Source organism: Cupressus sempervirens, chromosome 6 (assembly GCF_028749045.1).
Source record: "Cupressus sempervirens isolate cs-2001-9-10 chromosome 6, ASM2874904v1, whole genome shotgun sequence".
Taxonomy (NCBI): domain Eukaryota; kingdom Viridiplantae; phylum Streptophyta; class Pinopsida; order Cupressales; family Cupressaceae; genus Cupressus; species Cupressus sempervirens.
This window is the reverse complement of record NC_143123.1, coordinates 638252612-638265683: the sequence shown is the minus strand read 5'-3', so window position 1 is coordinate 638265683 and position 13072 is coordinate 638252612. Positions and strand designations below refer to the sequence as shown.

The 13072-nt window shown below is 34.7% G+C and overlaps 1 protein-coding gene across 1 annotated transcript; it reads right to left on the bottom strand.

Moving 5' to 3' along the window:
• Positions 1-1467: 1467 nt before the first annotated feature.
• On the bottom strand, positions 1468-6479 carry LOC149553843 (LIM domain-containing protein WLIM1-like). Its single transcript, XM_089789193.1, has 6 exons — positions 6339-6479; positions 6067-6218; positions 3260-3356; positions 3044-3087; positions 2376-2465; positions 1468-2131 (listed from the first exon to the last, which is right to left on the bottom strand). The coding sequence occupies exons 2-6, from the start codon at positions 6199-6201 to the stop codon at positions 1922-1924; spliced, it is 576 nt and encodes a 191-aa protein (XP_089645319.1). The 5' UTR covers positions 6202-6218; positions 6339-6479; the 3' UTR covers positions 1468-1921.
• Positions 6480-13072: the final 6593 nt, after the last annotated feature.

Below are 13072 nucleotides of genomic sequence, written 5' to 3'. Positions count from 1 at the left end.
AAAATAAAGCATGACAAATTAGATTATGATTATGCCGCATCATTCCTAGTCTTGGACTTGGCAAGGCTGACTCTGACTTGTGACTTTGCAATGACTTGCTGATGATTTGGCAAAGTTAAAAAAACCTTGAAATTTAGAGATTTTTAAGGATTTAAAACTTGTCTCATGCACCCATTATTGAATAAAGCTTAAAGACACAACCATAATCAAATAGAAGCTATTTTAATTAAATACATTGATATTAAATATACATCGATCACTTAAGTACAAACATAAATTAATACATTGACCACAATTTATGCGCTGACAAATAACCAATATTATCAGACTTAGCAATAGGCATTTTATGCCAACTACATCATTCCCCCAAAAGAAATTTTTTCTTCTAGATGACAAGTTTACAATATACATAAAGTAATATCCAAGAAGACTAACGATATTAGTGTAGATAATGACTCGTATTGTGCAAACTCAAAGTTGTAGTGTACTTCAAAAATAAAATGGGAGTTTTGGGGTAACGCCCCTAACAAGGTCAAGCAATAGCGTCCCTTGCGAGGGTCTGGGGGCAGCTCCCCAATGGGATCAAGGTGGACTCAAGAGGCAGTGCCCCTTGCAGGATTTGCAGGGAGCATCCCAAGCCCACTCCCTATCGTGGTACAAGGTGAGGTCGAGGGGCAACACCCCCGCCGCCAAGACCAAATTAGCACCTTGAAAACCACATAAAACTCCATAGTGTGCATCAGTTTCTTGAAGTTTTAAGATGCCAAAAACAATATTGATAAAGTCCAAAAATGCAATTTCTAAATCTCTTCCTACCAAGTCTCTTACTTGTTGAACAAAGCACAAGAACTGAAGAAATTGCAGCTGCCGTAGGGAAGGGTGGCATTCATGTAATTTCTATTTGATGATGTTATTGAAACTCAGTGACACACTTGGATTCTAGACATGACTTTTGCATCTCAAATTGAATAATTTTAGGGCTGCAAGGAAGAAATAAGTCAAGAAAAAGTATTTTATGTTTTTCAAATTCCAACTTTACATTGACGCCAACTGAGTCACCCAGCTTGGACTCGGTGAGTCAGCCATATGACTCAGTGAGCCATATCTGACTTGACCAAGTCATAGTCAATTTGACTTGGCTGAGTTGACTCGACCTGCAACTCGCCTGGACTCTCCAAACTCACCACGAATCTGGGAACTCTGCTCTGCTAGTACTAATGGAACAAGGATTCCAAGTTCCAATGCAATTAACAAGTGACTATAACAAAATAGCTCTCCTCATAACTCCTTTTTTTGCCTATCACTTATTCTAGAGCTAAAAATTATATTTTTATGTATGGAGAATCCAAACCATATCTCATACCTTCCAAGATGAAAATTTAGCAAACAAAGAAGTGATATTTTTTTTGCAAAACCTGAAGGCAACAACAAAGATATAAACTAATCATAGTATAGCATGAAAGCAAATTATACACAAATCTGAATGCCTTCATTAAGGTTAATCTCAACTCACTAAGAGAATTGTAAGAGGTTTTAAAAAACGCAAAAAGATCTCGCGTGACCAGCTCTGTTCTGCAAGAAGACTTTCATGCAGTCTTAACAAGTTCATACTAAACAAACTGCATTACTGCCTTATACATGAAAAAGACAATACGCTTACCGATAATCATAACTAGCATCAACAGCAGCATTCTCTGGGCATAAAGACAACACACCATATGCTTTTCAACAAACACTTTACTCTGATACATTCAAATGTTCCTATCAATACGGCAAGTTGGGAACACCAATGCAGCACCATTAAATCCCCAAAACAAGAGATAAAATGCCCACCAATCATGTGATATTGTATGTTAAATTACAAACAAGAAAATAAGGATCACTTTCCCAAATATAATCCAATAAAAAGTTCAGTTTCAGATCACTCCTGCACCGAATTCTCTGATGTGCCTTTGATAGGAGGAGTCCTGATAAGCTGACTATAATTGCCTTTCTCCTTAAAAAGCTGATTATGGTGGACCTTGCAATAAAGCCTTCCCTCAAGTGCAATATAATTTGAAGGACTGATAACACAACCTCCATGTGTGCACTTAAAACACACTTTATGGTATGCCATCCCTTCTACAGAAACCTGAAATAAAGAAAAAATGCATGTCCAGTCAGGCGCTGCTTAATCCCATCTGTATATTTTAGTATCAGAAACATTTTCCACCATATCTTTAGAATATTAGAATATAACAACATATTAGAGGATCAATGGGAATCTCTCTCCATGTGCCTCTGACTAGACAAGTTTGAGCATTCTTCACCATTTTTCAAACAATCCAAGCAAAATTATGCCCTGGGGATGACAAAGGAAAAAGGCTCAGTATTACCTTCTCAAGAGGATAAGCCGTCTTTCCACAAGCAAGACATTTCTCTTGTGTCCCAGAAAACATGGTTGAGACTTTGTTGGGGGACTTAATCTACACATTGAATAAATAATCAGGGAACATGAGAGAGAGAAATAAGTAATTAGCATCAAAGATCAACTTTCTGGTCAAGCTAGTCTGATGACAAGGAGACTATTTAAATTATTCTTTGCTGCTGATAGATTCTCAGATTACAAGAGTGCTTCACAGAATTAAATCAAATCACAAAGATGCATTTCTATGCTTCATATTATTGCAAATTGCAGTTACAATGATGAAAAAAAAATCCCTTCCTCATGAACATATATATAGCTTCTATCCTTTGTAAGAAGCGATGAACGATTAAGCCTGACAAAAAAACGATACTGTCTCCTTATTCACATTAAAAGAAAAAAGTTGGATTCATGGTTATATCAGCAATCTGTCTTAGTTTCAACTTTCTATAACTCTCAAAATTAATTGTAAAACCTGTTATCCTGAGAGACAAATTACAATTAGTCCTGAGCTATAACTTCTTGTTTGAAGTTGTCTGGAAATGTGCTATACATTGAGATCTATATGATCAGATGCTAAGATTCATTACAATATTGGAGGTTTGGTAGTTTTCCAAGAGTAACAGAGGAATACCGTACCTCACCATCATCCAACTTGTCATTTTTCACAGCTTTTGGAGTTCCTAGGAATAATGAAAAGAATGATTAGATCAAGAAAATATATTCTTATCAGGATAGGTACAAGGACATATAACGCAACCATGAATCAGAAAGATTTAACACAGACACATTTGGCATGATTAAACTTTTATGAGCTTTTCTTCATTTATTGAAAAACAAGAAACTTTTACGTACCTTCAAAACTTTTGTCTAGGCTTCCAGTTGTCTTAAAGAGCTGATCAAAATGAGGCTTACAATACAGAACACCTCCAAAAGAAGAATAGTTGCCGAGCTGAGACAGCATTGTATATGAATCAGTATCACTGTATCAGGATAAGGTAAGGAGTAGCACATAATGAATATATAGGCATGTAGTTCAATGGAGGGAGGATCAAAGTTACTAGGGTATGGATGATGGTGCAGATTCATTTAAAACATGCATTAAGAGAACTTGGAATTTAAAAAACCATGTATAAAGCTAGGATACGTGACAGTTACAGTCAACAAAATTACCATAAAACATAGAAAAATGATAAATCAAACTCAAATGTTCTCAGACAAATAACCATCTATATATAAGCTCAGAAACAAGTGTTAAGTATAAAGAAAAAGAAATCTTGCCTCTATGTAAAAGTTGCTAGCATTTATATTTTAATTTATAATTTCTTCTACATTTTTGACCTTTCAAGCATCAGCAAAAACAAGAACTGCTTTAGTCACGATCCAGCAAAGCTCCTGGCCATGCCAAAGATTTGCGCATAGTGGGGGCATCTATCTCTAAAATCGGAATCTACATCATGTGTAAATGCTGATGCAGAGTTGCATGGAATCAGACGTGGTACTGGATCTGTATATGGAATCAGATATTGATTTGGCAAATTTTCAAGATATCACAATACAGCTACATACAATAATTATAGAATCGTACATACATTCAAATATTTATATATCTAAGGTTATAGCACATAACTTCAAAATATTTGTTTATATATAGTTATATTGTGTGCTTCTCTTTTACAGATTTAAATATATATGTATGTGTCTACAATTTTTTCAAATTCTGAATGCTACACGTAAGTCCTGAATTGGACACAGCACCAAACAGTATAATGTCATGTCCCAAGTGTATCAGGTACAGTTCAAAAATAGGCACATGTGTGGATATATCTGGATATGGTATCCATGCTGGAATTGTGAGTATTGTGTCTCTAATAAATACGAAATTGTTGATATGTGTATCCAAATTGAGATGGAGAAATATTTTCCGATTCTGTGCTGATTTAACATAATTTCACAAACACAGGATGAAAAAGTATTATTAACACTCGTACTAAAGAATTATCTTGAGCTAAGTTAAATTTTGGGTCTACTCAACATGCAATGAGCACATATGTCATATACGAATAAACAACATTTGGGTTCACTCCATCAGAATAGACATGCATGAAACATATAAAGTCAAAAAGAAAGGAGAAAGCAACAAAAACGTTGTATTTCCCGCAAACTTAAAAATAGGATGAGCCAGGGCCCCTAGTGAGTAGGTTACCCACTAGAACAGACACACATTAACTTAAATGTGATATTTCTCACTGATGGATGCTGGTTCCAATGAAGTCTATTCATTATCCACCACTGGCACTGAAGGTGAAAGGATTGCAACCAATAGGACTCAATCCAAATGCCAAGAAACCCTGCGTACCAAGCCAAAACAATCTTAATCTGTGAAAGCTCATAGCTGTAGCAGATTGGTAGATGTAATTGGCAAACATGGAATAAATCAAGATAGGCATGCATGGAACCCATTACTCAAGAAGGAAGGAAAAAGAAAAGATAATCATTTATCTGGCAAAAACAAATATAGTGAATCAAGTCTTCTAGGTGAATGGTCTATCCAGAAGTACACACCCACCAAAACCTGATTCTTGTGGCATATTCTGAAGGGTTTGTTTCATAGCGGCATCAGCCATTCTCATTTGATAGAGATGGTGGGAAGAAGTCAATAGGAATCAGCTGAAATGCAAAGAAGCTTCATTTTTTGAGCTGTAACAATGTTAATAATATTAAAGGGTATTGTCTGATCTGTTGGACTAACAGCTAACATTCTCCTTTGGGATTTGTGACGTAGCTTAGCCGCCTCGTGTGTTCTATAAGTCGTGTGGTTGTATCAGGTGTTAACAGGTCGGTATTTTGGCGCAACGGAAAACACACAACGGCTAATAAGTGGTATCAGAGCTTGGTCACAGGGTCTAATCCTCTCAGGCTGAAGGGACGTGGCTTAACTGCCTCCTCTGTTGTATAAGTTGTGTGGTTGTATCAGGTGTTAACAGGTTGATCCTTTGACACCACCGCAAACACAACAGCACTATATTTTCCTAGAAAAAGCTGGATCAATGCAATCAAAGCATTAAGAAAACATGCACCAGTAGACAGTTTGATCCATATGGGAAAAGCCAATCCATTTTGTTGCTGAGGGTGCCAAGATAGTACCTTTAAGGTTACCACAAATAGGGACTAAAATACTTGCCCGCACCACTTTTATCTAAAACAATCTCAGTAGCATTAAACATACCAGTTTTCCACAATCGATAATGATTCTTATTACTTTTCTGAATTTGATTGTATCTGTCATTTTTCATCCAGATTTCATTAGAGGCAATCAAGCTATTTTTCTACTCCTAGAGCTCTCTAACATCCTCATGATGGATCAGAGTGTGATCCTAAATGTCGATGAATAAAATCAATAAAACAGGCAAATGAAGAGCAATAAAAAATCTTGGTAGCAATCAATATTATTGTCTACCCTAAGCCATCCCATATTGTTTATAGCAAGACATGACTAGAAGCGAGCTATAACAATCAATGCAAAAGCTCTAAAGTTCTAAACACACCCATGAACAGAGGAATAACAGAGTACCCCTCAACAATCGGAAGCAACATGAATTCATATTGAAGCATGGGATGTCTTGAAAACATAAAAGCGTTAAACTAAAAATGAAATGTACCTTCAAGGTCCCCTTGCAGTGATGGCAGCGAAAGCAGGCCTTGTGAAAAACTGAACCATCTGCCGTGAGCTGATCCACCAGATACACAGTCTTCTCGCATGCTTTGCACTTCAGCTGTGTTCCTGAGAATGCCATCTTCACTCAATTTCTTGCTGCGATCAAGGAAAGAATTCAACTTATTTATTTTCTGTTAATGGTGGTTGAAATCTTCTTCAAGAGATTTCAAATTTCTACTAAGGAATAGAGATATGAGCTGTCCCATTGAACTTTACCAAATAGAAAATTTATACAATCACACAATTTGTTGTCAAAGAATGGCAAACAATCAACATCGATAATGATCTGTCGCACCCATTTGCCATGGTATCGAGCGCTCAAATCTGTCATAATTCACAGACCCCACAAATTTCTCGAATTTTTTCAAATTATAAAATAGTTTTGTGAATTTTAAATGCAAGAATGATGAGATAGCATTCAGAGGCACATTTCCGCTCAGGTCTTTTTTAAATAAAAGTCTTTAGTGCAGCTTAAAAATGAGATTATCCTCATGGCTATCATTATTGGTGTTATAGATTATCATTGCAACACATGGAACTGGGCCAAGTTTGGCCAAGTTATGGCTTTTGCCAGTTGCCACTTGACTGTACAAATTGAAGTTTGGCCAATACTTGGCCTTCCCAGTTCTACATTGGGAACATAAATGAGTCTTTAGCAATTTGTATTGCATAATTATCATTATCCCTCCATGAAGGAATGAAGAGTGCCATTCATGCTTAGGGAATACATCTTAATCACATTTAGTTATTTTATTTTATTTTTAAATGAATAGAGTAGTTGACCATCTTAATTTTACACTTTCTAAATCTTACATTTATGGACTAAGTCATGTTTTATCGATGGACTCATGTGTCAAATGGCTTGTTCCTCTTTACATCTAAAAAATATATGTCATTCTTACCTATGCTAGTCATAGTCAACAAGAATAACTTTAAATTCACAATTATTAGTGCAATATTGTCAAAAATATAGGACATTTTATTAGTGCTCAACTACTTAGTCTTTTGTCGTAGACATCTTAAATGGATGAAGACATTGGAAGAAGAAGAGAGAAGAGATGACATGATGATTAATATGGAGATATGTTTCTTGAATGGAAGTTTTTAATGAAGAGGAGGGTTGTCTTTAAGGAGATTTAACACTTTTTAGTTGAGTAATTTGATTGAAACATGTGAATGTGACATATATTCCAAAGGAATTTTGGGAGATCAAGGATTCTTTACTCAAAATAAAAAATTGTTCAAAGAAGAAGATGGTGAAGATTTTTAGATCGAGGTGTTTGAGGAAAATGGTTGACTAAGAAGAGATGATATGAAGTTTTTTCAATCAAAAGAGCATGTTTGAAGAAGAAGAAATTTGTCTTGGGAATTTTCCTCTCTAGAAATGATATGAGAATTTTAATCACATTAAGGTGTTTAAAGAAGAGGATTTTTTAAAAGATATGGTATGAGGATTGTCTAGATGAATGAAGAGTGCTATTCATGCTTAAAGAATATGCACCTATAGTTTCTAATTCGTATGTTGAAATTTGTTGATTTTTTTGGTGATCCTACGTAGGTGAGTGAAGAGCTTAAAGCTAATCTTTCAACTTTCCCACATTTAAGGAGCTATCTGTAGAACTCGTATAGTGTGAAGTGGTCTAAAAGTGTCATTTTAAAACGTTAGCCCAATACCCGCCACTAAGACCCCCAAATAGTCATTATAGTACTTTTTGGACAAATGGACCAATTAGTAATCAAGAAAACTAAAAAATGAAAAAAAGTGAACGGCTATTGGTGCTCATGGTGATTTGCTTTAGCATGTTTGTGTGCAGGTACCAGGGTTTTGTTAACGTGGCGGCATTGCCTACATGGGTGGCAATTGGCTCATTTGCCCTACATCTTAATTTTAATCGCTTCTTGATAGCTATTCTAAACTTTCATATTAATCTTATTGAAATCAAATAGATGCCTCCATGAAAGATTAAATTTGAGAAGAGGATAAATATTCTAGAATAGATACATGAAGATTCATATAAATATATTTTTAAAGGTTTTTAAAAGAAAAGAATGATTGTCTTGAAGGACGTGATAATTTATTTTTTCCAAATGAATGAAACACTCAAAGATGGGATTAAATATGTTTTTTTTCCTGAAGTAATTTTAAGAAATCAATGTTTTTTTGGTCAATAAGAAAGTGCCTAAAGAGAACGAGGAGTATCCTAGAAGAGATGATATAATGATACACTAAGGAATTTCAAAATGAGGTGTTTAAGGAAAATGATTGATCTAGAAGAGATGATACAAAAAAATTCAATCAAATAAAACTATCTGAAGAATAATAAAATTGTTCTTGAGGAAATCATATGAGGATTTCTACTTATAGAAATAATTCTATGAGATGATATGACAATTTCTAGTTAGAATGAGATATTAAAAGAAGAAGAGGAGATGATATAAGAGATTTTAGTAACAAAGAGGAGATTATATGAGAATATTAAGTTTAGAGAGATGTTGGAGGAAGCATGAATGTTGATGATATTCCTATGGGAGAGTATTGTAAAAACATGATTAGATCATTATTTTGATGATATGCTAGATTCATGATTGTGTTTATCATTGATGTCAACATCACAGTTTTCTATGGTATCTAACAAAAGAACACTGATAATGATCAAGTTGGTACAGACAAATTGTTTAGTATTTTCACTAGTGAGGTTAATGGGAGATACTACTAAGTGTTTGGTATATGCAACTAACCTCAGGAGCAAAAGATATTAAGTTTGGAAGAAGTTATGTAATTTTTGGTGAAGATTGTTCTGAGATAGAGTTTATAGAAGGATGTTCTAGTAAGCTTGTTATATATCTTAGCAGAGTTGTTATTCTAATAAGCAAGGTTAAAGACATGTAAAAGACATGTTGGAGATGACATGGTTAAGCTCACTCATCATAATATCACATGTACAAAAAGTTATTCAAGTTACAAGGTGACAAATTAATGTTATTGCTAAGTGTAACATGTTCTTAATGAGGTCCTCTAATAATTAATTGAGAAGGTGTATTAGTCGAATCAGGGAATTGTTTTATGGATTTGGTATAAAGGAAGGACATTTTCCTTTGTTACGTATGAACAATTGTATGAAGCACAAAGAGTGGAATAGAAGAGAAACAAGTTTATATGTGAGGATAAGTAGAGCAGAGCAAATTTGGAGAAAAATTTGTTGCTAACATTTTATTTTTATATTCGAGGTTTGACATTTGGATATGAGGTTCATGACCTAGTCTATAAGGTCTGATAGTGGTTGGTCTGGTTGACAGGATAGAGGAAAGAGGATAAATCATAGTACAAACAATTATTCTACAAGGAATAGTTGAGAGAATAGTTGAACACTGAAGTTCAGTGGTCTTCCCCCATAAGCTATTTGGACAGTGGGTCCTTACCTTCTACAACTCCTAACAAGGTTGGAATATCCTAACAAGGATTCACAGTCTCCTAATAGGGACTGTTATGTAGAGAATGTGTTTATAGGCTCCTAACAGGGTCTATCCTCTAACAGGGAAAATATATCAGTATATCTTTTTGGGCATCATTCCCATCGGGCTTTTCCCTGTAATCAATGGTTTCCCTAGTTAACAAATCTGGTGTAATTGTGTATGTGCATCTTCATATGGTTGTTTAATTTGATTAAATGGTTAAGATTAATTAAGGTTGATAAAATTTTTAATTGGATAACTAATTCAAACCCAAACCCAACCACCCCCCCACCCCCCCCCCCCCCTCCCACCTCTTAGTTATCTTGGTGGACTGTTATTTCTAACAATTGGTATCAGAGCATCAAGTCCTTGAAGATAAAGTTTAACAACTTTGAGAGATCCATGGCTAACATATTTAGAAAGGATAGTCTGAAGTTTGATGGAACAAATTATGATAGTTGGAAGGAAAAGATGAAGATACATCTATCGTGTATGGGTCCATGATATTGGATCTTAAAAAAATTGTAAAAGACAAGTATTGTTGAAAGCACATTGGAAACTTGTACCGAGGACGAGAGAGAATTTTTCATGTGCAACATAAGAACTAGAGAAGCACTATTGTTTGTACTTCTTGAAATAGAGTACAACTAGGTAAAAACACTTAATACTTCTCATGAGATTTGGAAAGCCTTGGATAGTAGTTTTGAAGATGATGAACATTCTAAGAAATTGAGGCTACAAACTTGGATTTGTGCATTTCAAGATCCTAAAATGACGGAAGATGAATTTATAAGAACATATGTAGGAAAAATCAATGAAGAACTATAACCGATATCTCAAGTAGAACCAAAGAATACAGATGAGGCATGTAAGGATGACTATTGGAAAAAAGATATGAAAGAAGAATTGCATCATATAGTCAAGAATGAAACATGGGAATTGGTCCCTAGACCAACAAACAAGAATGTGATATGAACAAAATGGGTATTTAGGAACAAGATGAACAAACAAAGTGAAGTTGTTAGATACAAAGAAAGATTGGTATGTAAAGGTTACTCATAGCAAAAAGGAATGGATTATGATGAAACCTATGTTCCTGTAGAAAGAATTGAAGTAGTAAGGTTATTCTTAGCCTATGCATCACGTAAAAAATTCAAAGTGTATCAAACGGATGTCAAGTCAGCATTTTTGAATGGAGAACTTGAAGAAGAGGTATACATAGAACAACCTAAAGGTTTTCCTTTAACAAATGACAAGGACATCATGTTTAGATTGAAAAAAACATTATGTGGCTTAAAAAAATCACCCAAAACATGGTATGCAAGGTTGGACAAGCATTTGACAAAAGTTGAATTTAGTAAAGGTGTGGCAGATTGTAATCTATACTAGAAAGAAATAGATGATGGATTGATGATTTTGGTAATATTTGTTGATGATATCATATTTGGAGGAGATGAAAATGAAAGTGACAAGTTTGTAGAAGAAATAAAGAAGGAATTTGAAATGAGCATGATAGGGGAAATGAAATACTTCCTAGGATTACATATTGTGTAGGACAAAGAAGGAGTCTTTATTTCTCAAACTAAGTATTTGAAAGATCTGTTGAAAAGGTTTGGTTTGAAAATGTGTAAACCAGTTGGAACACCTATGATAATTGGACATAAGTTATCTACAAAGGATGAGACATCTACGATTGAGCGGAAGAAGTATAGATCTATGATTGGAGGATTGCAATTTTTGACTCACACAAGGTCAAATATAGCAAATGCAGTTGGAATTGTTGCAAGATTTCAAGATGATCCCAAAGAAGCACATTATGCAATAGTTAAAATGATATTTAGATATCTGAAGGGAACACTAGAGTTTGGATTATGGTATGAGAGATCTAATGATTTCACTTTATATGCGTATATTGATGTTGATTGGGCAGGCAGTATGAATGATAGAAAGAGCACCAGTGGTGGAGCAATCTTTCTTTGAGGAAGATTGGTTTCTTGGTTAAGCAAGAAGTAGGACTGTATCTCATAGAGTACAACAAAGGTAGAATATGTTGCAGCAACAAAAAATTGTAATCAAGTTGTTTGGATGAAGAGAATGCTAACAAATATAAGGATAGAACTTAGTGAACCTATTGTCATACATTGTGATAACACAAGCACAATGAATATGTCTAAGAATCTAGTGTTGCATTCTAATAATAAGCACATTTCTATCAAATATCACATGTTGAGAGAAAAAGTTGTAGAAAAGGAAATTAGATTGGAGTATGTAAGCATCAAAGAGCAGATTGCAGATATTTTCATCAAGCCTTTTCCCAAATAAACTTTTGAGTATTTGTGAGGTATGCTAGGGGTTATGCCCTTGCCTACATTAGAGTAGATGATGCAAGAGTACATCAGTCTAGTGATACAAAGCGCTATTGTTTGTTTGGACTATATGTTGATGCTTCCTAAATGGGGGAGTATCTGTGATGGACAGAGTCATCTAAGACTCTTGATAGATGTTGTTTTGAACAATGTCTTTGGACACTTGAACAGGTCAAAGATAGTTGTTGCAGTGATAGATGGTTGCTAAAACCTTTGACATTGATGTCAATGGGAGATACATCACAGCATGAAAAACATTTTGATACATGGAGAAGTTACAGAGCACATTGAGGTATATCAATGGGGGAGAATGATTGATGAAGAGGATTTGAAAGGAAAGGATAACAATCTTTTACAATTGATATTCTTGGAACTAGATGTTTTTTAATCTATGGTGCCATCAATGCAAAGGGGGAGATTGTTGGAAGCATGAATGCTGATGATATTCCTATGGGGGAGTATTGTAGAAACATGATTAGATCATTAATTTGATGATATGTTGCATTCATGACTGTGTTTGTCATTGATGTCAACGTAGCAGTTTTCTGTGGTATCTAACAAAAAAATAGCGGTAAAGATCAAGTTGGTACGAACAAATCGTTGAGTATTTTCACTAGTGAGGTTAATGGGAGATACTTAATTGTCTAGAATATGTAGCTAACCTCAAGAGCAAAAGATATTAAGTCTGGAAGAAGTTATGTAAGTTTTGGTGAAGATTGTTTTGAGATAGAGTTTACAGAAGCATGTTCTAGTTGTTAGTGTAAATAATTATTATTTGCACTTTACTTAACTTTACTTAGGAAAAATGCATTATTTATTAGTTTGACACCTAGGAGTATGTGTACTCTCATGTGTTGTCTTATTGACAACACAGGAGTTAGCACTTTATTTAGCACATGGTGTCTACAACATCTCTACATCAGATACACCTTGTCATACTTATCCTCTCGTCTACATGGAGGATAATCCACTTTTGGTGGATGTGTGCTTAGTTGTCATGCTTATCTCCTAGCTCTATCTAGAAGCATCCGAGAGGCTTTTATAAACTGGCTCTCCTATTGCATGTCATATTGTACAACACTTTACATTTAATCTGAGAATACAATTTTCTTATTTTCAAACCAAACCCTT

Excerpts from the sequence above, each read along its gene's own strand:
- LOC149553843 (XM_089789193.1), bottom strand. The coding sequence starts at position 6,201 with ATGGCATTCTCAGGAACACAGCTGAAGTGCAAAGCATGCGAGAAGACT. Across the intron at positions 3,357-6,066 it reads ACTGCAAGGGGACCTTGAAG|CTCGGCAACTATTCTTCTTT; the intron begins GTACATTTCATT and ends ATGCTGTCTCAG. Across the intron at positions 2,132-2,375 it reads CGGCTTATCCTCTTGAGAAG|GTTTCTGTAGAAGGGATGGC; the intron begins GTAATACTGAGC and ends TCTTTATTTCAG.